Source organism: Dunckerocampus dactyliophorus, chromosome 19 (genome assembly GCF_027744805.1).
Source record: "Dunckerocampus dactyliophorus isolate RoL2022-P2 chromosome 19, RoL_Ddac_1.1, whole genome shotgun sequence".
Taxonomy (NCBI): Eukaryota; Metazoa; Chordata; class Actinopteri; order Syngnathiformes; family Syngnathidae; genus Dunckerocampus; species Dunckerocampus dactyliophorus.
The window spans coordinates 3,051,518-3,075,555 of record NC_072837.1 but is presented as its reverse complement, the minus strand read 5'-3'; the positions used below and the strand labels follow the sequence as shown (position 1 = coordinate 3,075,555).

Sequence of the window (24,038 nt, the reverse complement as noted above, 5' to 3'; positions counted from 1 at the left end):
TGATCAGTTCCTTGTCAGTGCCTCGCCCCTAATCACGCTGTTGTCGACTCTCTAGTCAAGGGTGTAGTCTGCCTTTCCCCCTTAAGTCAGCTCCAGGTTTGACCCTGAACAGGATGCAGAAAATGGATGGAGGTCCAGTTCAGGTTGCTTGGTAAAACACATAACCGACTATTAGTGCTACGGGAAGAGTAGTAAACAGCAATTAACACCAGCCACAAACACGTAATTGTTATCAACAATTTATATCGTGACCATTCTTCATGCTGGATAGGCGAAGAGAGCCGCCACTGGGCTACCAAGCATGCCTTTTCGGCATTGTTGTGCTCTGTTAGCTTGCTGTGGATGTGTTGTGCTGCTGATTTTGTTTGTACCGTGAGTGAGACTAGACTGTCTTTCTGTTTGATGAGTCTCTGTCCATTTGTGTCAGGCTAGTTGTTAGCTAGCAAAATGACTTTGTGTCTTTGAATTGATTGCTTCCATGGCAATTTGGCAAAGCCGTCCATTCCTGTTGCCTTTCTCTCAGCTCAGAATCGATAATGGCTATAGGCTACCATCATCGATCTTGGCGTTATCTCCATTTGGATGTCTTCCTCATTCGGAGTGTTCTGGACTAGTTGCTGAGGTAAATTGTCACATCTGTAGGCCTCGTTTCAAGCAGCTCATCCAACATTTCCAGCAAGACTTTGGATGGAGAAGTCCAAAACTTCAAACTTTCCTCACTTGAAAACGTTTGGACACCCCTGGTCTAAATACAAGTAGATTGCGTCATAGTCTGATGGTCTGGGGCTGCATGAGTGCTGCCAGCACTGGGGATCTGCAGTTCATTGAGAGCATGAATCCCAACATGTATTGTGGCATTGTGAAGCGAGAGCATGATTCCCTCCCTAAAGCGTAGGTCACAACCGGACGTACGATTTTTTGGCCGTGCGATTTTTGGTATTCCCCAAATTGCTGAGTTTGTTTTGTTTGTGGAGGACGTAGACGTGGTGACCATAAAGGGGTAAGATTGTGACTCGCACGGAGGACGTACGAAATATCTGAACATGTGTTGACCGCACTAATTACGAATATGGGTGCACGTGTGGCGCACGAAACACACAGAAGTCCGCAAGTGTGACGTACGAAAAAATGGACACGCCCAAACCTGGTACCAGCAAAACGTACGCAAGACACATGTTGGCCATACGGATGACGCACAAAGATGTACGAAGTGCAGAATGTTTTCTTGCAACCTGATAAAAGCGTGTAGTTTGCCTGTAGTTTGTTGAACATGACAAAGAACTTCTATGGCCGCTCTGTGGCCAGTCTACAGCTCGAAAATCAGCACATCACACGCGTGCCCCTCGTGTGTTTTTTTGCTCGTAGACCGGCTGTAGGAGCCCGTACGACCGCTTGTGACCTAGGCTTTAGGGAAACTTGGCAGTATGGCAATTTTTAAACATAACAATCCCAACTCTGACAAGTGCCTTGCTGACGAAGGTGAATTTAGCTGCACAAGCAACCTGAGGACAATATGCTTGTGCTGTTAATAATCAACTGCATTTCTAACTTGATCAGCGTCGCAGTCGTCATTCCGCTGCTGTAAGTTTATGCGTCCCGGCCACAAATATGTAGAACAAAAATCTGACTTCACCACAAACACTCGGTTAGTCTAAATTTGAGCCCACGCGCTTTATGCTTCATTTCCTTTCAGTCTGGAAGACGATTACAAATTGTTTCGGGACCTATCTCAGGCAGGATTCATTGTAGATGTGTTATATTTCCCCATTTTCTTTAATTCTAGGCTGTCTCTAACACACACGCGCACATCCTCACTCCAATAATTCTACTCAGGGAAGTGAGTCATGGAGTCCTGTGTGTAAACCTAATGACTCACCATTATTCAGAACCCAAGCCAACTGTCTGCACATCCGTCCCACCGACAAGCTATTGATCTACAATGGAACCTCTGGAGTCGAACGCCACTATTCAGAATTTGATCCCAAAACATCTTTGATACCTCTGAAGTGCACAAAACAGAGTCGGAGAACGTCGCCCGAGACCTCAGCTTAGCTAGCGTCAAAAGATTACCCTTGTTCTTTGATGTTCTGTAAATCTTCCAGAAATAAACAGCACTGGTTAACTTATTTTTAGACTTGTATGACAAGTAAGAAGAATGTTGAAAAAAGAGATGGGTGAGGCATACAGTACAGTATATGCAACGTTACTTAAAGGGGCCGTTTGCAACTGGCTCAACAGTCCTTTTTTTTCCACCCAAATTTAAAAGAAAAACACCATCAGCTAGCGTATGTTACCATTAGTGGTTTAAAAGAACATATTGGGGGAAAAAAAGTCAATATTTTTCACAATTCCAAAAGAAATTGCAAAGATATTGTCCTTCGGCCCAAATAAGATGACTGGCTGTCACTCATGGCTGTCTCATGACACGCACATGCCCGTAGAGATCATCCAGCTAAAACTCAGCTCTGAACCCCCGACGTCACTTCCTGTCCGCACGTTCGGGACACATTTATTGCAACACACATGAGCACGAGTTTTATTTATGTCTTAAATGGCTTATTTTCTCTGTTTATATCTACTATATTGGGTAACATGAGTGTAACGGTGACTATATGGCTGTTATGTCTAGAGGGCTCTAATAATGTTAAAACCCGTATTTAGAAGGTCGTAAACAGGTTTTCTACGAAAATATTGCATTTATATTAATTAACCACGATAAGCGAGGGATTACTGTATTTCTTTTTACACTTGTACGACTCATTACGCTGTGAATTTTGTCAGCTAAGACAATTTTTTCTTGTTTTGCGACAAGCAGTGCCAAGCATCTGTCCCTTTTTTTTGCGATTATTCGTGTCAGGGTCACGGAAAGCAGTGGCTTTTGGCGAAAAAGCCAATGCGACGTTACTCATATTTATACTCATGTTTTTAAACTTGACACTGCAAAATGAATACATTACCAAAAGTGCAGTGAATATGGCAACAGGTTGACCTTGGAACGGATTATTTCTGTGTATCCAACAGTAATCGGTAACAGCATAATTCCGTTGTGATTAAAATGTGTATGTGTAACCAGTGCTTATTTTAGGCTATATAACGCAATTTTATATGTATGTATATATTGAAAAAAGAAATACTTCATAATGGAGCCAAACTGGAGAGAATGAAAACATACACAACCAAAATGGACTTTTACATGAAATTATAGATTGTAATTATTTCGGGAAAAAGGGTATGTGTCACAAAGCATATAATAATCAACAATTAAACACAAAATGACTTCGAAACACAGAAAATCCCAGTTTTTTAAATTGCTGGGTGCACTCAAATCATTTGAGAAAAGAAGGGGGGGGGAACAATGTTTCAGTTGAAAAGAGTTCCTTTGGGTCTTTTTGCAGTTCCGTTTTTTCTTTATCTTAAAGATCCTAATCCATAATCCACAGACAGGAAAGAAGGGGATAAACAGTCCTATACCAGCTCCCCACTTGATGTTGAAGAAATCCAATTCTTTGGGGTGCAAAGCCCAAAATAGATATCATAATTCAATAATCCACAGCTCATTTCAACATGGCAATAAAGTATGACCATGATGAATTGTGAATCAAGCATTTTTACTACAAAAATGTTTTCATGATGATCCATCGTGACGAAGAAACCCAAAGGTATGCAGATTTTATTGGAGATTTTTTTCTGGCCAAAAAAATGACACACAGTTTTTTCCGGAGCGCTTGCCAATAACTTCGATGGGCCCGCTATCGATTGTGAACAACAAGTTTGAACAACAAGTGAGCACAAAGTGGGCCAATAAGTGGGGAGGAGTCGCCCCTTGGCGTTCAAAGCATCTTTTTAGCAGCTGATATTTTGTGGATGGAAGCCAGGACTTAGCCAGCGTACATTTCCCTTAAAGGCTCTCATGTGCTTTCATCTAAAACATTTATGGAAGGATATAAAAAGATTTTAGGGCACTGTGAAAATCATGTTTTGTTGCCCTAACTACAATCTACAAGGTCTGGTGTCAACAAGCGGGGGCTATTTTATTGGGGTGTTTACTGCTCGCCTCATCATTCATACTTGCTTTTCTAATCAATTACTTAAAACACATGAAGTCCAATGCTGACTGATATCACCATTGAGCTATAGAGGTTGAAGGTGGACTGTGCTGTAAAGATTTGATATTGCTGCTTTTTCTTTTGATCACTCAGTATTTTATGCAAAGAAGGATCTTTATTTTGTCCGGTGTACAGTGAACAGCAAAAAGTTTTTCTTGACTTAACCCTTCCTTTTGAGAAGCAGCGGGCAGCCGTCGTGCGCTGCCCGGGGATGGGTCACAGGTCAGCTGGAAGTCTCCACAGAGGGCTGGCCTTTCTAGGGCTGTTATACTGATTCCTAATTTACTGTACGTTTGCTAACACGTCAATGTGGCTATGTACATGGTGGATAAGGACAAGGATAACATTAGTCCACAACAGTGGTGTGCAGTCAGGGCCAGCTAAGCCTTCTCTGCTGGCCTAACCACGACCAGAAGCACTGATCTACATTGAAAAAAGGATTACTATTACAGCAACACATCATCAGTAGGGTCAAACTGACCTGCCTCACGGCGGTCTTCTCGTCTTTGATAGTATTAATTTATTCACAACAGTCTATTATCTTTTATTTAGTAGCGTGTTTCTTCGTACCGCTTCCAGTAGTGTGTTAGAGTTTTTTGGCCGATCAGATTTCAGCTTCTGTGTATTGCCTTATCAATGTAATCTGCCCAGGGGCTTCAGTATCAGGAGGGCTGGCCCCTGTCACATACACACTATTAGCAATGGGGCTGTTTCTTTAAAGGGATAGTTTGGATGTTTTGACATGAAGTTGTATGACATCCCCAGTTCTGTATAGTTTCTGGACATATTGTTCTGAGAAGCCAAACCCATTAAATAACCCAGCAACTAAGCAGAACTACGTTCCTCGTCACTGGAAGCGGGACCAAATGGTGGGGTAAGTCACTGTCGATGTACTACACTGCTGATGGGGATGTCATACAACTTCATGTCAAAAAATCCCAACTTTGACGATCCAGAGAAGCAGGAAGAAAGGCACGCTAGCCATTACAGTACGTATCACTCTACCGCTGTTATTGTTGTTATGCACTTATCACTGACTAACGAGTACACACGTATAGGTTTCAGTCTATTTTAATTCTAATGTTTTGTGAGTACAAAAATCAAGTTTTGGTGTTAAAATTCACGTCATGTCACATGTTAAAAGTGTCTTTTACATTCTGACACTAATTGAACAGGCAGGTTTTTATTGTATCCGTACACTTGAAAATATTAGCTTACAGTAATCCCTCGTTTATTGTGGTTAATTGTATACTATACCTGTATAGCGCTTTACCCCCTCCAAGGCACTCAAAGTGCTTTGACACTGTAGCACATTTACATTAATCCCTCGTTTATCGCGGTTAATTGATCTAGTTAGTGCATAGAAAACTGTTTACAACCGTCTATATATGATTTTTAATATCATTAGAGCCCTCTAGACATATAATAACACCCCTATAGTCACCTTTACACCCATATTACCGAAAATAATAGATATAATCAGACAAAATAAGCCATTTCAGACATAAATAAAACTAGTGTTCGTGTGTGTGTCAATAAATGTCTTCTGGACGTGTGGACAGGAAGTGACGTCGTCTGGGATTCAGTGTTGAGTTTTAGCTGGAGTTCGGCCACAACAGTACCCCGTTTTACTATTATTATTATTATTATTGTTGTTGTTGTTATTACTGTGCCTGTTGTGAGGCAATAGAAACCTGCAATAATTGTTGTTGACAGCTTCAAGTGTGGTGCGTGTGTTATTAGTATGTACTACCAGTAGGAGGTATGTTCATCCCATTTTTAAAACGCAGAACACAATCTAATTCAGTTGCTTACATGCCTTTTAAGATGCTGATTTTCAGCAAATTCATGCAATAATTGGATTTTTAGTGCATGTCAATGTTGTGATTATGAGAGCAGCCATGAGGAGGCAGGATGTCTCCTCTCGGCCGCTCCAGGATTGTATATTTTTCAATAAGTCAATCACACTATCAAATAAATCTACGGCGGTGAATCTGCAATTGCCAGCAGCTGAGGAGAAAATATTATCTTTGCTTTATACAGAATTCATTGTTTAGCCAGACAGCACGGGCTTTCTTTCAGCGTTTTGGCATCAAGAGGACGTGTGAGGACAGTGCTGAAGTTTGAAATTGATTTCCAGATTAGGTACAGTGGTAGACTTTCCCGCTCTGTGGTGACCTCACGTCAGCTGATCTGTCGTTCACCCAAGGTAAAGATGCCAGATGTACAAAACAGCACAAGGGTAACAGCTGTAACTGTAACTGTTCCACCGTCTTCGTTGGATGCGGATACTCGCACTTATATGGTACAATACAAAAATGCTCTTCCCAGATGTCAGCCCACCTAGTAGCAATCGATACGAGCGTGCTTTCCCTGCAGGGCCCTGATCACTCTGCATGAGACTGCAAGCGTGCATGAGTTCTGTGGAGAAGAGAGCGAGCGCTGCCAGCTAAAGAAACCTCAGGAGACATGAAGCTATGCGTTTACGTTGGAAAATTTGCCTTCATGGCTCGCATAACCTGATATACAGTCAGGTGAAACAGCGTGCACAAAAAAATCCTACCTTGCAAAATAAACTAGAATGACACTCTGCAGAGTGAAGACCACCACGGAAGGTGGGAAACTCCGTAAAAAAAATAACATACAGTATTTAGTAGGGGTGTCACAAGACGATTCACGAGATTGGCTCGACGAGAACGAGGCGAGATGAGGTTTTAATGTTACTTTTAATAAAAGTACAATGAAAAAAATTACAATCTGCTATGTTAAACTCTTATGGTCTTTCACTTGTATCGCAACTCAAAGTGCTTTGGCACTGCTAGCGCATTTAGCTACTGAGGACGCAGCATCAGGAGCTTTGACACGCTCACGGGAGGACCGAACCCGCGATCTGGTTGGGAGATGACCGCTATACCACCTGAGCCATGCCGTGTGTGTATGGTGGCGGCCCCGCCTCCACCCACCGAGACAAAGACACTGTATGACTGACTCTGTTCATGCCGTTGTTCTGTGGAACAAACTCTCCAAGGTGCCGAAACCCATGCACAGAGTGAAACCTCTTCCTGCCTGTTTGGAGGCCAGAGACGAGGAAAACAGACACACGTGCACATGGCGATATATTGAGGCCGGCAAAACTGTGGATTTCATTTCGATTTATTGTGTGAGTAATGAATGTATTATTGTCCCAGGCCTAGTGCGCACGAGACGAGAACGAGAAATCTTGTCACATTTTGATCTCGCAAGATATTGTGACCCCTGGCATTTACTAGTTTTCCTATTACATGTTACAGCAGTTAGAGGTGAACAATATACACTGGGCAGGCTCATCTAGCGAGGGGGCGGGTGAGAAGTGGCATCATGTCCATGAGGAAGAAGATTTTTCCTTCATGATGTCATGAAAACTCTGAAACTTTATTTGAGCACATCTTCTCTCAAAAGCGGAGCAGCCGAGTGAGGAGGTTTGCTTCCCATGAGCTTACTCCAGGAACGGTACTGTTAGAGTGTCAGCGTTGGATAATAGGGGGCTTTTCAACGATGCAGTGTTGACAGAACATCAGGAAGAAAAGAGATGTATTGTTTTATTAAGGAGTAAAAATGGTATTTGCTGTCATACTTGCTTGAAGATGCTCGTGTGTTTTATGAACTGCAGCCATATTTGATGTAGTATCATATGAACTGTGCACAGATCCCACTTATGCTCGTTCTGAGAAAGCTGCGGCTTGACAACAGTATTCCGGAGAAAAGCCGTATTGTATTTGCTGCGTGGAAAAAGGCACTCAGGCAGCATCCATCAGCTGAGCTCTTTGGAAACACTGCCACACTTACTGTATGCCATCATTAATGATGCAATCAACCCGGCCATCATCCCCTCATCTCGCCCTCCTGGGGATGTACTTCTAAGGGAAGTCATTCCAGGCGTGTTGGTGATGTCATGGTCTGCAGACTTCCACCCCGTGGCTTGTGGCCCTGGTGGAGAAAAGCTGCAAACTTCATATGTGGCCAAGTTTTAAAAAACGACATTTATTGCGATGTTTCTTTATAGTAGTTTGTTAAAAGGTGATCGAGGAGGTTGAACGGATTTTAGTACTACAGGGGTATACTGTATGTCGTGAACATAACCAAAGCATGTGACTTTGAATGGCTGTTTGTCGATATGCGCCCTGCGATTGGCTGGTGACCAGTCCGCCTCTCGCCCAAAGTCAGCCGGGATAGGCTCCAGCATATCCGCGACCCTAATGAGGGCAAATGAGGACATAATTGTGATGTGATGGCAGCGGTTCTAAGAGGTGGATTGGGTCGCTTAAGCCCCCACTGAAGGCGCAGGTGCAAAATGCACCGCCTGCCACTTATACACAGGATGGCAGGCGTTCGATTCCCAGGGCCCGGGCCCCAGCCCCCCAGCCCCCCAGCACCCCAGCACCCGTCCACTGTGGAGTCCCAAGGCAACATAAAAACTAAGCCAAGTCAAACATGCCTTTGACTCGCGACCCACGACAGGAAAAAGCCGAAGAGATAAACACAGCCGAAAAAAAATACAGTTTATAAACGTGACACCAATTTGTAACAGATTTGTTCACATGAAAGTGCACTGTTTTTCTTCCTCGCTGCAAAGGTTCATGCTTGATTTTAAAAATTATTATAAAAATGTTACACTTGGCAACCACTTATACCCCGTAACGAAACGATCTGCTTAATGTCGCCATTCGATGAATAATTGTTGCATAAGTTTGAAATTATATGACTGATTAATCGATTTCTGAGGTCGTCATTTTTACCTTCTTCGCAAACAGGATGTCTCACTCCTTTGCAAATCCCCATACTGGGTAAAGTGGGGAAAAAAGTGAAACTTCTTTTTCGTGTTGTTTGTCTTGTTTTTTTTCTTGTTGTTACTTAACTCACATCAAGCATATTTCATCCATCATCCTTGTGTACCCTTCTCCTCCTCCTTTTTGGTTGTGCGTGTGCGTGCGTGCGTGTGTGTGTGTGTGTGTGTGTGTGGTGGGTCAGATTTCCTGTTACTGCCATCATCCCGATGGCCGAACGGGATAACCTGACCCTTGCTCAGTAAACACGATATCCAAACTCAAAATCTTCCTGGAAAAACCAAGAGTCATCACTTTGGGCGTAAAAGCACAGGTAGTATTGAAAGGAGTTTTACGTCTGTATTGTTTGTGTAAGCTTCTACTCCTGAACCGCTGCACACAAAAAGGTGAGAATTAGTCAAAACATGCACAACTGCTGTGTTGCCTGTGCTGTTACTTTTGTGACAAACACAGCACATGGCGGTGCTGTTATTAAACTCCAGAAGTGGGATTGACTTGACATTTGACATTTTTCACACAGTTCAATGCGCAGCTCTGCAAAGTCCCCACTGTAACTTTAGGGTGTCGAAGGCTGAATCACCGCGAAATTTGGTGCACACCTTCACGGGACTGACAAGCACGTGTGTCTTAAGTGTCTTATCGGGGGCACGGCCGGGACTTAGCAACTAGTTGTTTATAAGTCATTGATTGTCTAATGATGATAAAACTTTGAGGTTATGTGTATTACATGTATGCTAGCATATGTTCCAAAGCATTTTGAACACAAATGTTGTTTACAGTCATGTATAAAAGACAGTCTACATTAGGGGTGTCCAAAATGTGGCTTGAGGACCATTTGCGGCCTCAAATGGCTAACAAATGCTAGTGTGCTACAAGCTAAAGTTACAGTAATGTCTATTTTATGGCCTATTAAAGACTTTGCTTTGGAAAGTGTCCAATCCACTCTGGACAAAACTGACTCCTTGTTAATCGAGAAAATAAAGACTTGGAGCGGCACCTAAAACAACAAATGGGATAAGGGAATAAATGTAGCAAAAAAGAAGGATTGGTAATAAAAACAAGACAGGAATGACAAATGAGAGGTCTTCATTACAGCGTGTGTGTGTGCGTGCGTGCGTGCATGTGTGTGTGTGTGTGTGTGTGCACGCGTGGTCAGTGATGAAAGTTTGACAAATAGCTTCAGTGCGGTCAGTTTAGTCCGAGTGAGTCACTCCTACTGCTCGCACTTTGGGGCTGCCAGCAGATAAAGGAATCACACCCGAATGTGAAATGCAAACAATTTCCTTTTTTCAGAGCACAAAGTGCACTTGTCGAGGAGTATGATTTATTAGCGTCAAGGTGTGTGTCTGCCTCTTTAACAACACCCGGGATGTCCATGTGCGTTAGGACGCATGTGCTGTGTGGAAGCACACACACGTTGTAATCAGCACTGCGTGTGTGTGTGTGTGTGTGTGCGTGTGTGTGCTTGCGTGTGAGAGAGGAGGGAGGTTTCTTCCCTCTTCTTTAGAGAGATTCATGAGATGAAACTCATCTTGGAAATTTGCGCCATAACACGGCGATTTCTACTCCTCCATATGGAAGCGCGTCTCGGTTCGAATGACTTCATGAAAACACGTTTGGCTGAGTGACGCACCTTGAAGTGTGAGGGGAAAGGAAGCTTTGGCAACCTCTCACGCTGGTAGACGTTCCAATTTGTTCATAATTCACAACTATATTCCCCAAAGGAGATACCATGTTGACCCAAATACAAGAAAAAAAGTCTGAAAAAGACAAGTCGTCTTATATTTGGGGTCAACAAAATAGATTTAGCATTAGGGTCCGACCAATATTCATTTTTGGGGGTGGATGCCAGCTCTGATATTAGGGAATATAAAAATCTGATATCCGATATACTGGTTGATTACATTTTGACATTTTTCAATTTAAAAAAAAAAAGCCTGCTTGTAATGGCTTAAATATGCAGTGGTCCCTCGCTACATCGCAGTTGGAATATTGCTCCCTCACTCATCGCTTCTTCAAAAATGTTGAAACATTGGCACATTATCCTGTGTGAACGTGGCACATGTTTGCCTGCCTGTTTTGTGCTTCTTCCTCACTCGGTTTCAAGTATTAGGGCCACATGGAAAGAAATCCTTCCAATTCGGAGATTTCAACACTAAAATCGTAAATTTACTAGAATAAAGTTGTGACGTTTACGAGAATGAAGTCGGAAATTCGTGAGAAAAAAAGTCATAATATTAGAATGTTAGAATAAAGTCAAGGAAGAAAGTGGTAAATGTAGTATTTACGACTTTATTCTCGTAATATTTAGTTTTTTCTTGTAAATCTATGACTTTTTTTTCCCAAAAAAAACTTGTAACAGGCATTGCCTGAGACAGCTATGAAAAGGTGGGGCTTATGTGACCTTTGGCCTTGGGCAGGAGGAGGGGGCGGGGTAAGGACGGTGGAAGTGAGATGATGCTAGCCCATGCTAATCTCTCTGTTTTGCTGCCACATCATAAATAAAAGCTTGCCTGAAATTTATGACTTTATTCTCGTAAATTTACGACTTTATTCTGGTAATATTAAGAATTTTTTTCCTCATAAATTTACACTTTTTTTCTGTAAATATATGACTTTTTTTCTCATAAATTTACGATTTTATTCTCGTAAATTTACGACTTTATTCTCGTAATCTCAGATTATTATTATTTTTTTTCCAATGTGGCCCTAACACTCCGTCATGCAAATCCATTCTTACGTTTAGGATAAATACACTGGAGGCTAGCTCCTGTAGTTAGCTCGGTATACAGTATTGCTACGTTTAAAGCGGCAGCAGTCTCGTGTTACTTCAGCGCGGCCGCAGCCTGCGCACGAGCAGTGTGCCATGTGACGTGAACAAAGCTAGCAGTGCTGTTGGAGTGTACGTCTTTGTATGGCAGACACATGTCAGACTGGCGAACATATGTCTGTCAAGTGGCAAACGTCACCGTGAGGATGGATGATTGGCCTGATCGCAATCTTTTTTTTTTTAATGCCATGCGCAATCGACCCACTTTACGTTGCAGGTACAACAACAAGGAGCCCCAAGTCCCAATGCTAACGGTGAGTTATTACATCTTATTATTGTTTACCATGTCTACTATATTAGGTAATGCAAGTATAAAGTTAACTACAGAACTGTTATTTCATGTTTACAGGGCTGTAATTGCCACGTTGCTGTGTGACGATGACCCCAAGATGCAGAGACAGGAACCCAGTGCAGGTAAAAAGCCTTTCTTTATAATAACTGCAGAGCAGAAAAAAGGAAACTAGCAGAGGCATGCAGCCAAAACACACACAGATGGCACGAGACCTGAACAAACACGCAGGAAACAAACAATGCTGCATCAGAGGATAGACGCCACCGGCTGAACTAAATAATCACACACAAATTAGCACCAGGTGGGCAAGGGCAGGAAAGTAAAGGCGGCCGAAGACAGAACAGAACAAAACAGGAAGTAATACAAAATAAGGGCAAGGAAACCGGAATTGAGAGGTCACGCCAGAAATAATGCGGGGCGTGACACTAATAATGTTAAAAAGAAGGTCATAAACAGATTTGCTAGGCTATAACTACGGAAATATTCCATCCGGAAGTTCACGTATCGCGGTCAGGGCTGGAACCTGTTAACCGATAAACGAGGGATGACTGTAGTTCCGAAGTTACAATGATACAAATTGAAGGTAGAACAGTTGACTCTTTTCAAATATCGTATTTTCCGGACTATAAGTCGCACCTTTTTTTCATGGTTTGGCTGGACCTGCGACTTGTACTCCGGAGCGACTTGCCCTGTCCACACGGGAACGTTCCAGAGATTTATTTTTTGGCGGGTTGGAAAAAAAGTGGCGTCCACACTGTGAAAAAGAAACCGTGTGGAGCGAGCAGCGTACGAACGATAACATGAAATAAATCCAAAATATGATCTGGGGAACAAAATAACACGCGTAGTCTACATCAGGGATGTTCACACACGGCCGGGGGGGCCATTTGCGGCCCGCGGCACATTCTACACATGAAATTAGATAGTGCCATCAAACCAAGTTGTTTTGAAGTTACCATGAAAGAAACCTCATTATGTGCAATTTAAAGCGGAGAAAAGGGGTTGCGAACGCCCGCCTGTGAATAGGTGCGGATCTACTCTACATATTCTACATTCATACTTTGAATATATTATTTCATCTTATTATAAAAAAGCATTGGTACAAATGAGGAAATGCCATACCCCTAATAGGTACCTGCTTGTCCCTGCAGTGGAACAAACGGCACCAGCCACTATTTGAGTAAAGACAGTAGATCAGGGGAGTGCAAACTCTGGCCCGGGGGGGCCCCTTGCGGCCCACAGCTCGTTGTTTGTGGCCTCATTGTAAAAAAATCCAGTTGAACACAGATCGCATGAAAAGGCCACAAAGGAGGACACACGAGAACAAAAATGTTCCATTAACGCTCATAACTATTTGCTAGCAAAAGGTGAAGAATATCAAAGGGTTTGGACATCTTGAGCTCATTTGAATGGAAGGTTATGGAAGGACTACAAACGTGGCTGACAGAGATTTACCACACTACAAAACCACTTATCAGACGACTGCGTTCATTTCATGTGAGGTTACAGCACAGCGTCTCTTTCATGCGTCACCATCCATCACGCCGAAGCCTCTTTGAATCGTGAGATGGGATGTGGTGTAATTTGGAAATAGTCACAGTCTAGGACGACTCCCCCAGTGATGGGACGGCGATAACGGCATGGACAAGGTATAGACTGGGAGTTTCACGGCCTCTAAATGAGCTTATAAATCCTGCGTGTCACTGTTGTGTAGGTGCTATGATGTCTCACAAACACACACACACACACACACACACATGGAATGTTGGGGAGTGGATGGAATCGTTGCCTTTGGTAAAGGTCGACATAACATTGACATATGTTAATTAAACCCTAAAATGCAGGCACTAAAATCTAACACGGGCCCTTGTTTGGACATCTCTCGGCCGGCTGTGGTGCAACGCAAGACTAACATCTGCACTCGCTCCAGCTTGTAATTATTGTAAATACACACAGAGCACATTGTTAAATAGAATAGAATCCAGAGAATACGATTTACACAAAAATCCCTGAGTGATGATTCAGCTGTTTGACATTGCGAGCGGCCACAACGTGCGGCACATCTGCAGTCTACTTAGATCCAACCACGGTCTATTACGGTGCAATCAGCAGGCTGACTAGCACGGGGCAGCAGACGTCTCCAAATGGCATCTACAGTAGTCGTCTCTCGCTACATCGCATCTTTGATATTATATTTATTTACGTGATATCGGTGACTCGTTCAATTTTGGGTAATTCTTCTCGCATTTTGAAAGTGTTTTCTTTGTGAGGTTCCGTTTGGTATTCTTTCACGTAAACTGACTATACCGCCGCTTAGCTACAGTCTTGTGCTTTGAAAAGAATAAAAAGACACGGACGAGGTTGTTTTATGTCTCCTTTGCCCGTCTCCCGTCCATTTGTCGTCCTGGTGTTCTACCAGCAGACCCATCCTTCAAGGGTATTTCCTGCCCTCGTGCAGATAAGCCGCATCATACATCAGACGGGTATTTTCGCAAGACCAAGACCGTCAGGGGGGCACGTTGCTGGCAGTCATAACAAAAACCGCTGACATTCTTCAGACTTGGGGAGTTTAAAGTGAGATGTATGAGGTGCGAGCAGTGCTAGGTAAAGGACACAACGTCTGACAAACAAACAAAAGGATCCCAGTGAATCTTATGAGTGCTCATTTGCAAACAACCCTACTTTTGTTAATACATTACAAATAAAAATAAATAAATACATAAATAATAAAAACTGTGAATACATTGGAATAAATGGACATATAGTCGGGAGCCTTACTGCAGTGCCACAAGTTACACGTATATGTAAATGCTGCCCTCTAGCGGTGAGCAAAGTCATTACACAGCGAGGCTCCCTCTAGCACGCATGTACAGAACTGTAAAGCCAGAAAATAGCCTGAGGTTTTTTCTTTTTTTGTGTTCTCTTTTCGTCATTTGGGTCACAATGGAATAGCTCCCCCACCCCAGAAGGCCAGTGGGAGAGTCCAGGCAATCTGAAGCAGGGGTGTCCAAACATTTTCCAGCAAGGGCCACATACTGAAAACTGAAAGGATGCAAGGGCCACTTTGATACCTTGTCAAGCAACACATCTAGATATGCTCAGAGGTTACATGTATTTCAAGAAAAAAAAGTAGTTTTAGTATGAACTTCAAGTCTTTGCTCTTTTTTCCCCCCATTTGTTTTTGTTTTTATTCCCATAATATTATAACTTTCCCCCAACCTAAATTACAACTTTGTTTGGATTTGTTTGTTAGATGACATCTTTTTTTCTCTTAATATTTGGACTGTATTCTTGTCAAGTGACTGCTGATTTGTCCGTGTTTGCGGTTGTTGTTTTTTTTATTGTACTTTTGGAATGTGCTGCGGGCCAATACCACTTTCCTGTCATTTATTTTCCCCTTTTGTCGTTTGAGTCAAAATGCACATCCTTTTTCCACCGCTCAATCCAAAATGCTGTGCGCGGCCTTGTCTTCATGTTGTTCTCCACCAACCAGGAAGTAGCCTGCTTACAAAGAGATGGACAAATCAACAAAAATGCACTTTTTGGGCCCGTTTCATACTTTTGTGTCATCTCCTGATAAATGGGTCAATATATCGTGGAGGTAGGGACGATATGTTTGCTGCCTGAAGTCCTTCCGTCATCGCTCCACTCCAACCAGTCTGACCCTTTTGCTCTGGCGATGCATTGCAGGGTGTTTGTCCAAATTCCCCACAGTGATAGAGAGTGAACATTCTTGTTAACATGTCACCTCTTGCCTTTTCCATTGCCGGCTGATAATCTTGGACGAAATTCCGACAGACGGGAACGGTGATGCATGCGTGACAAACTGATAAGAAGACTTGAAGGTGGCGACTGGGGGCGGGGGGCTAACGGTCACCTCCCTAGCAGCGGGAAGACGTTACACAGACACACGTGGGTGGGACTGTCAACATGTTTGTGACGGATTGTCCAGCAAAGCGTCCCAAATGAGTGTCTTTTGAAGAATATAGGCAGCAGAAATGATCGATAGGCGGGGTTACCGACCTGCATGAGGAACGCATCGCTGTCCCACTAATCGTCCATTCACTCAAATAAGAAATCATTGTAATGGTACTCCGTGTTACAACAATGACAGGAGCATCTGTCAGTGCCATGGCGACCCCGATCCCCTTTTGCAGCGCCACGACCAGCCTAAAGCTAGAAACAATGTTTGTTTCAAAACAACCTCGTGGCGCTCAACAAACCTGCCAAGTCTTACTGCGGTCTGTTTGGATTTAACCTTGAAAACTGTAGGGGACGATCTTCAGCATCGCTTTTATTGACATCACGTTCAAATTTACATGTCATGAGTTGTCTCTCAACATGGGCTAAAAATCCTGTCGATTTAGTCAATTACTGCTCCTTGCCGCGATTACAACATCGTTGCTCCTGTGTTGTGCAATATACTTGTTGATAAAAGGTGTGACGTTTCCTTTCCACTTTTGCGTGCACTGCAAAACAGAATTAAGAAGTGAAAAAATGACCTTATACGTAATGAGTTTTCAAATTCCTCCTCCAGTATCGCCTGCTACTTTTAGTGGAACCTCAGTTTTCATGATTAATGCTTTCCGAAGGCTCCATCTAAAACTGAAAAAAAAAAAATCCCTTTTGATACAATACAAATCTAATGAATCCGTTCCAGGAACCCAAACATTTTAACACAAAACACTTTTAATATAGAACAATGTGTAAAAAAAAAATAATGTATGTTTTAAAAAAAACTTTCTCAATGCAGTACCGGGCAGTGCATTTGGAATCTGGACATTTTCTTCCATTACCGGGACCCCCGATGAAGATGTAGGAGGTTTCTCCCAACTCCCAGGCCGGAAAAGTACAGTTGAAGCGAACCTGGAAAAAAAATGTGATTTTGCAAACAGCCTTGGAGCTGAAGAAAATGGGATTTCGCGACATCTGGAAAAAAAATGACAGCTGAAAAAAATGCAGAAAATTGGCCCATTTGAAAAAATAACTTGTGTTTTCTGCCATTTTTGGGTCCTCCCCGGACCCCTGATGAAGGTGTGGGGGCTTTCGCCCACCTCCCGGGCCAGAAAAGTGCAGTTGAAGTGACCTGAAAAAAATTTGATTTTGCAACATAAAAAAAAAAAAAACGCAGTTGGAAAAAAAATGCAGAAAATTTACCTCTTGAAAAAAATAACATGTGTTTTCTGCCATTTTTGGGTCCTCCCTTGACCCCTGATGAAGGTGTGGGAGTTTTGCCCCACCTCCCGGTCCAGAAAAGTGCAGTTGAATCAACCTGCATAATGTGATTTTGCAACAGTCGCAGAACTGAAAAAAATAGAGGCTCACTTGGAGACATAGTGACGGTTAAAGTCATCGCCTTACAATTTTCAGCACATTTCAACCGTGTAAAAGATTATGTTTAATACATTGTTTCTTTCCCTTCAGCAGTGGCAAATCACACACACTCCTAAGTTAATGCAACGCCCTGACTGTCTGACAGAGCTGCTTCTGTGATCCAAAGTGTCCGGACCAATAAATGTAGGCCTATTTTACCAAAAAGATATGAAAACCTCTGACATAAATGTTAATTTTAAAATAAAATGACGCATTAGTGGAAGTGTAACGTGTAGGCCTGTCTGTGATGTATTTTACTCCGTGCTGCCCTCTCGTGACAAACTCATGAACATCACCCAGTACTTCTGACATAGTTGTTTGGTTTGGTATTAGTTTATTTGAACATGAGGTTACAATGGAATACATCTCATAAATCATCCTTTCACAGTTCCACATGTTGTAATGTTACTGTTAAAGATTTTATTCCATGTAAGGGGCTCAAATCGTGACTCAAATGGCAAAAAAAAAAACCGAAAAATACAGATTCAACTAAAGGGTAAATTAACTAAGTGCTCTATTTGTGTATTTGTCCGTTTGTTGGTTGGTTCGCAGGCTACTTCCGGCCTCACGGACACGGAAAGGATTGCACCATAACTGATTCTCTGGCCGAGGGAATTGTTTAAGCGGGAGTCAAAAGATTAATAATTTCCAAAAGATAATAATTTTTAATAATTTCCTCCAAACGTGAAAAATGAGGACGGCCGCTGTGCTCGTGTTTATTCTGATTTTTTGGAAGTTGTCACTTCCTGTTTACTTCCTGGTTCGTGAGGTTAGGAATAGGGGTGGAGTTTACTTTCTGGTGATGGTCGAATATTGACCGAGTCGTTCAAATTGTCGATTTTTTTTTTTGCAGAACCGGGGCTGAATCGCGGGTATTCGTCTCTGTTAACTCGTTCACTTACATTGCTGCTGCTAGCTAAATTAAAAATGGTAGGGAAATCGCAAACCTGGACACACGAGACCACATTTGTCAATGAAGGGCGGAGTCACTGCAGGTTTCCTTTCCAACCAGGTTCTCCAACAGGTGATTTATTTAATGAGCTCCTTCCCTCAAATTGGAGGAGGTGTTGATCATTAAAACCACTTGTTTTAGTGACTTGGCCCTCCATGGCACGAGTTTGACACCCCCGCATTAGACTCACACGCTCATGAGCGCTGAATCATTACGGCGACGTCACCGCCATATTGGATGTGGCAAGACATGATAATTAATGCCTAATTAATGTTTCGCGTGAATTGTACCAACCGGTTTACAGTCCAAACGAGATCTCACGGGACTACCTTACACAGGTAAGGCTGAAAAAACCCTTGATTATATTTGGCCTTTAAAACATCATTTTGCAAACATAATTTGTTGACTTTGTGGCATAATACTGCAGTGAAACCTTCCTCCAAAAACTTTGGCAAAAGGCGCTTTATTATGTTTGTTCCATTTTCTTGCATTTGCTTACGGGGCAGATCTCAATTAGGTGTTTGCATATATCATATCAATGGAAGTCTGTGTGAATGCTTTTCTGCGTATGTGCGCTGTCACACCCGGCTAAATTAAATCAAGTACTTGATTCACTTTAGTGAGTGACTGAAAAAAACTTGAGTCAGTAAAAGGAATCGAGTTTCCCATCACTACTATTTTCAATAAGGGGTTAGGGGAACGTTACAACACAAAAGCATAGAAATCGTGAAGCGTTGTGGATTTGAGAGATGATCTGGATAAAGGTGCAGATTTTGTTTTCATTATTTGACTGTTTGATCGCACCTGTAGAATGACACCCATATAGTCACCTTTACATTCGTTTTACCCAACATAGTAGATATAATATAATAGAAAATAAGACATTTAAGAGTTGACAATGTTGGGGATAAAAATCGATAGCAGACAGGAAGTGATGTCGGGGGTTCAGAGTTGAGTTTTAGCTTGTTGTGGGCTAGATTAGAAGAATCAACACGAGTAATACACACCTTTCCCAAAATGCTTTCACAGTGCAAGTAAACACACTATAAAATAACTTTTAAATACAAAACATTTGGTCCTTTTGCAACATTGTCACCACCTTTGTCACCAACTGTTGCTGTAGAAAGACACACACAGTCCTTTCTGACTTTTAACACTTGTCTTTTTCCCCAAAAAGCAAGGGATTAGCAAAGGTCTTGCATTTTAATAAACCCTGCCAGTGAAACCCATTTATAGACACAAACACAGGCGTCAGTCAGTCTTTGCTCTGTCTTGTCGCCGCGCCTTTCGCTTGAGTTGCAGCGTCTTCAGCTCAGCCATGGTGGAGAAGGTCTTGTACACCCACACCGTCTGTAGGCAGCAGGGTTTATTCCACAAATATTCAAACACACCGCGTTTGACATAGCATTAAAATGACAGCATTACTCACCACAATAATAACCGCGTTGAAGAGAAGTGGAATGGAGAAGACAAGCGATATGAACATGCCTTTAGAATCAAAGTACTGGAATTGGGAAAAAGACCTGCCATAGAGAGACACATAGATACTTTATTGATCTCCAAAGTACGTATGATGACAGATTTATGGCCACAAATAACACACACAATTGAGTACATTCAACACAAAGTGCTAAAAGTAATAACGTACCTCCAGTTCATGGCTGCCAACTCATTTAAATATTCAGCACTGTACACCAAGCCAACTGTGGTGACATAAGATTGTCAGGTGATTACACTCACAGGCCATAACATTAGGAACATCTGCACATGGTGCAAATCCAGCCTTTTAAAAAGATAATGCTGAGTTTGGATGGTGGTGAAGCTGCACTGCATCATACTGAGTAAGTAGCACTAACACTGTTTTTCAACCTACCTATGAGGAGGAAGTGGCAGATTTGAGCTCTGTAATACTTGCACGTCAACACAGTCAGACACAGGCACACAATGTGAAACACTAAACAGGCAATAAGCCACGGCTCTGACCACTGCACCTAAAACCAGTGGGAAAATACAACAAAATTGGTAAAACACTTATACTGCGAAGGAGCGATGCTCTTAACTACTACGCTTTACTGATAGCATGTTAGCATGTGTAATTGGGGGATAATGTTTAACTTACGGACAAGAGGAAAGTCCATATTGATGTAATTCTTAAATTGCTGAAACCGTCGATAGGCACAGAACTAACGTTGACAGGTTTTGGGGTCGCCATCCTCACCAAAAACACGAAAAAGATCGCTCAGTGTAGCTCAGCTGTAGCGTGCATGTAAACAAGAGAAAGGAACCTTGCTGTCGCATGACAGTGACGTCAGAGGTAAGCGACCAACTTTTTGCGCACATAAAAACTACTAAAGAAAACAATTAATTATAGATACAAACTAGTGACGTAAAATCCCAGCAGGGGTTACAAAAACAGTATAAAATAAAGTAGAAATAGTATATTAATAGGTGAATGTACGTGTCCATTGTAGTACACATTTGAAATGATTCCATTGTATATGGTCATGACAAACAGAGAACTGAAAATACGTTTTATGTCCATTTACTTACACAGATATAATCATTCTCATCACATTAGATGCTGGTACCCCAACTCAATGCTTTCACTTTCACTTTACTGTACACTTTACATTGATCACTGGCTTTACTGTTCTGGTGCATTGCTCTTTTTCACAAGACAGGTTTAATGTGAATAAAAATAACACATTTCAAGGCACATTATAGTATCAGTAGGAAAGACTATTATCAAAGTAAAGGAACTAGTCCAAGAGCAGGATGTCAATCTACAGGACAGGAGGACGAGGAGGAGAGACATTTAGGTGGTGCTTCTTCCCGGGTTGAAGTCCGGCATAAAGGTGGCAGCCACTGTAATGGGAGTGGAGTAGCCCAGTGCAAAGTTGTGCAGGCCCAGCATGAAGCATTTCCACGTGGAGCGCAGTGCCTTTCCAACATTCTGGAAGACAACCATATAAACACTCATTGTCATTATTGTTTAAAAAAAACATTTGAAAAACCTTTAGAATGTCTGCAGTGAAATATAAATACTGCTTAACATAATGAGAAAAAATACAACTTTAATATAAAACCATTTTCAAGTGAGTTGAAAGGCTGTGATATCATTAGAAAAAAACAAGTTGTGGTCATTTTATGTATATGAAGTCCAGTTTAATTTTTAATTGGATAATTCATGCACAATTTTAAAAGAATGAAGTCATAATTGTAACCCCATGAAGTTGTTATAAAATATAGTAGGTTAAATTTGTAATATTACAAGAAAAAAGTTGTACTTCAACGGTAATGAACATTATATTTGATGAGAATGAAGGTTCCTAATATTATGAGGGGGAAAAAGGTGAAATTTCACAATTAATGAGAAATGTTAAGTAAAATAGGTAATTTTTTGTAAAAAAAAAAAAAAAAAAAGTCAGAATAAAATAATTGTAATATGAAAAAAGTGCTTAAGATAATTCATGTGAACTTTTGAAAGAATTAAGTCATTTCACCAAAGAAAAGTTAATTTTATGTATTGTATTGTATTGTATTGTATGTACTTTATTGATCCCACAGCGGGGAAATTTACTTGTTACAGCAGCAAGCAAGCAAGACAAGTAAAGAGAACAGTAAAGTAAAGCACTACAACATGGTTCAGGTGGTGCAGGTGTTGTAGAGCCTTACAGCGGTGCAATGCAATGCAAATAAATGCAAATAAAGCCCTGATATTATGATGTTCAATGTGTAATATTACAAGGAAAAAAATGACATCTGAGAATGAAAGTGAAACTTTACAATAAAGTCGTAACTTTACAAGATTAAAGACCTATTATTACAAGGAAAAAGGTGTCATTTATGTATGTGTCATTTAAGTATGAAAAAAAAATGGTGAAATTTTAAGTCTGTCTCCTGTCTTGATGTATTGTCTCTGACGTATCACAAAAAAAATGAGTGTTTCTTCATTTTTCTCCAGCTGCTGCACCTTATCCTTTGAACCCCACCCCCCCACTGTGAGATGATAGGTGTTTCTGCAGAGGCAGTGTTGAACAACAATGGCACAGCACAGTCTTGTTTTTTTAAGTGCTGTCCTAAAAATGGAGCGTTGTAAACTCCATTGTCTCCTGCTTCATTGGAACAGGAAAGGGCCGAGCACTCCCATTGGGGGTGGGGGACAGGAAGTCAAAATGATTTGGAAAAGTCCACAAGCAAGCCAACTTCCAGTGCATGCAATGCTGTGTTCTGTGCGTAATAATAATCACAATCTAATAATAATAATTACTAATAATCTATTTTATTAAATGTTCTTAAAGAAACCTGATTGGATGGTTAAGTCAACATCAGTGCATAACAATAATACCAACCTTCTTGACTTTTTTGTACTTATCCTTCTTCCTCTTCTTCTTCTCCTCTTTAACTCGGACATCTTTCTCTTGGAGCGCCTTGTAGCGTCCTGTCAGGAAAGCCAATCCTTGCGTCTCCCTGTAACTCGTGCTGGGCTCATCACGGTCGCACTCCTCCACACAGTCCACATGTCGCTGGTACTGTCCCGTCTCTGCCTCTCTGGGCAGCAGCGACCTCCATGGAACACCTTTGGGCTTCATGGCGGTTGTGGAGGCTTTGGTGGATGTAGCGTTGTGGAGGAGGAGAATGAGGAGGAGGGGCTACAAAAACTTGGGTTTCCTCAGAAGGGGGTCATGTATTTTGCCAACAGATATCATGTGCATGAGTGCAAGTGCATTCCAGATTCTGCAACACTGTGTGCAAAAGAGTTGGCATAAAAGCCCTTCTCCTCCGTAGACTAAGCTTAATGTTTTATATTTAATACAGAGTGGTGATTCTATTGTGGAAATAATTCCTTTTATTGATGTTTTTGGACTAATTTCCTTAGTGCATCCGAGTGGGCGTGGTTGGTGTATGCTCATTTTTTTTTATTGGTCTGTGGGGCAGTTATGAATCAGCCTGATGAAATCTGCCTGGCAACAAGTGTGCATGGTTGGTATGGGACAAATGGGTGTGGTGTGTTGATTGAGAACAGGTGTGGTCGTAATCAGGCCTGGGTGTGGCTACAGAAGCTGAACTCAGGGCACTCCCTTCTCCACACAGGGCCATATAGGTTTGGATTTTTTTTTCTCCCTTAAAAAGTGTCATTTAAAAGGTGCCACTGTACCCGTGGTTCTTAGGAAGTCCAGAGGAAAAATCCAGCAGAAATAACGGGTAATATCCAGCAAGTGACCCTTCTGCCACCTACTGTACCGGAATGTGGACGCGTTGGCAGATTTCATACAAAAACACACAAAGAAATGGTTATGATGCTGCTTTCAAGTTTGAGTTTGAGGATAAGCGGCATAGAAGGTGGATGGATGGCAATGGATGACAAGGAAACATGGCTGCTTTGTGTAGGACTACTGCCATTGAAGGAAACAGTTCACCGAATGGGAGGGAGAGCTGACGTTTTTAAAGGAATTAGGACACGGTTAAATTCTGACACGGATTCACCAAGTGTTGGATTGTTCACCCACTAATAGGGAACGTGAGCTGGGGTTAGACCGTCGTGAGACAGGTTAGTTTCACCCTATTGATGTCTTCTGTTGTATGAAAAGTTTACAAAATCTGTCTGTAACCTTTTTCTGTGCACTAAATATCTCATTTTCCATGTTTCTTTATTTCTGAG

The 24,038-nt window shown here is 41.9% G+C and overlaps 1 protein-coding gene across 2 annotated transcripts; it reads right to left on the bottom strand.

The window, feature by feature from the left end:
• Nucleotides 1-17,737: 17,737 nt before the first annotated feature.
• Nucleotides 17,738-23,006, bottom strand: tmem18 (transmembrane protein 18). 2 transcript variants are annotated; one of them, XM_054761507.1, is made up of 5 exons: nt 20,496-21,178; nt 20,250-20,367; nt 20,025-20,079; nt 19,806-19,899; nt 17,738-19,726 (listed from the first exon to the last, which is right to left on the bottom strand). In XM_054761507.1, the coding sequence occupies exons 1-5, from the start codon at nt 20,586-20,588 to the stop codon at nt 19,628-19,630; spliced, it is 459 nt and encodes a 152-aa protein (XP_054617482.1). In that variant the 5' UTR covers nt 20,589-21,178; the 3' UTR covers nt 17,738-19,627. The 2 variants fall into 2 exon arrangements, 1 of the variants encoding a protein (XP_054617482.1); XR_008566916.1 differs by lacking the exon at nt 17,738-19,726 and adding an exon at nt 22,729-23,006 and having other exon boundaries at nt 20,025-21,329.
• Between the last annotated feature and the right edge of the window lie 1,032 nt (nt 23,007-24,038).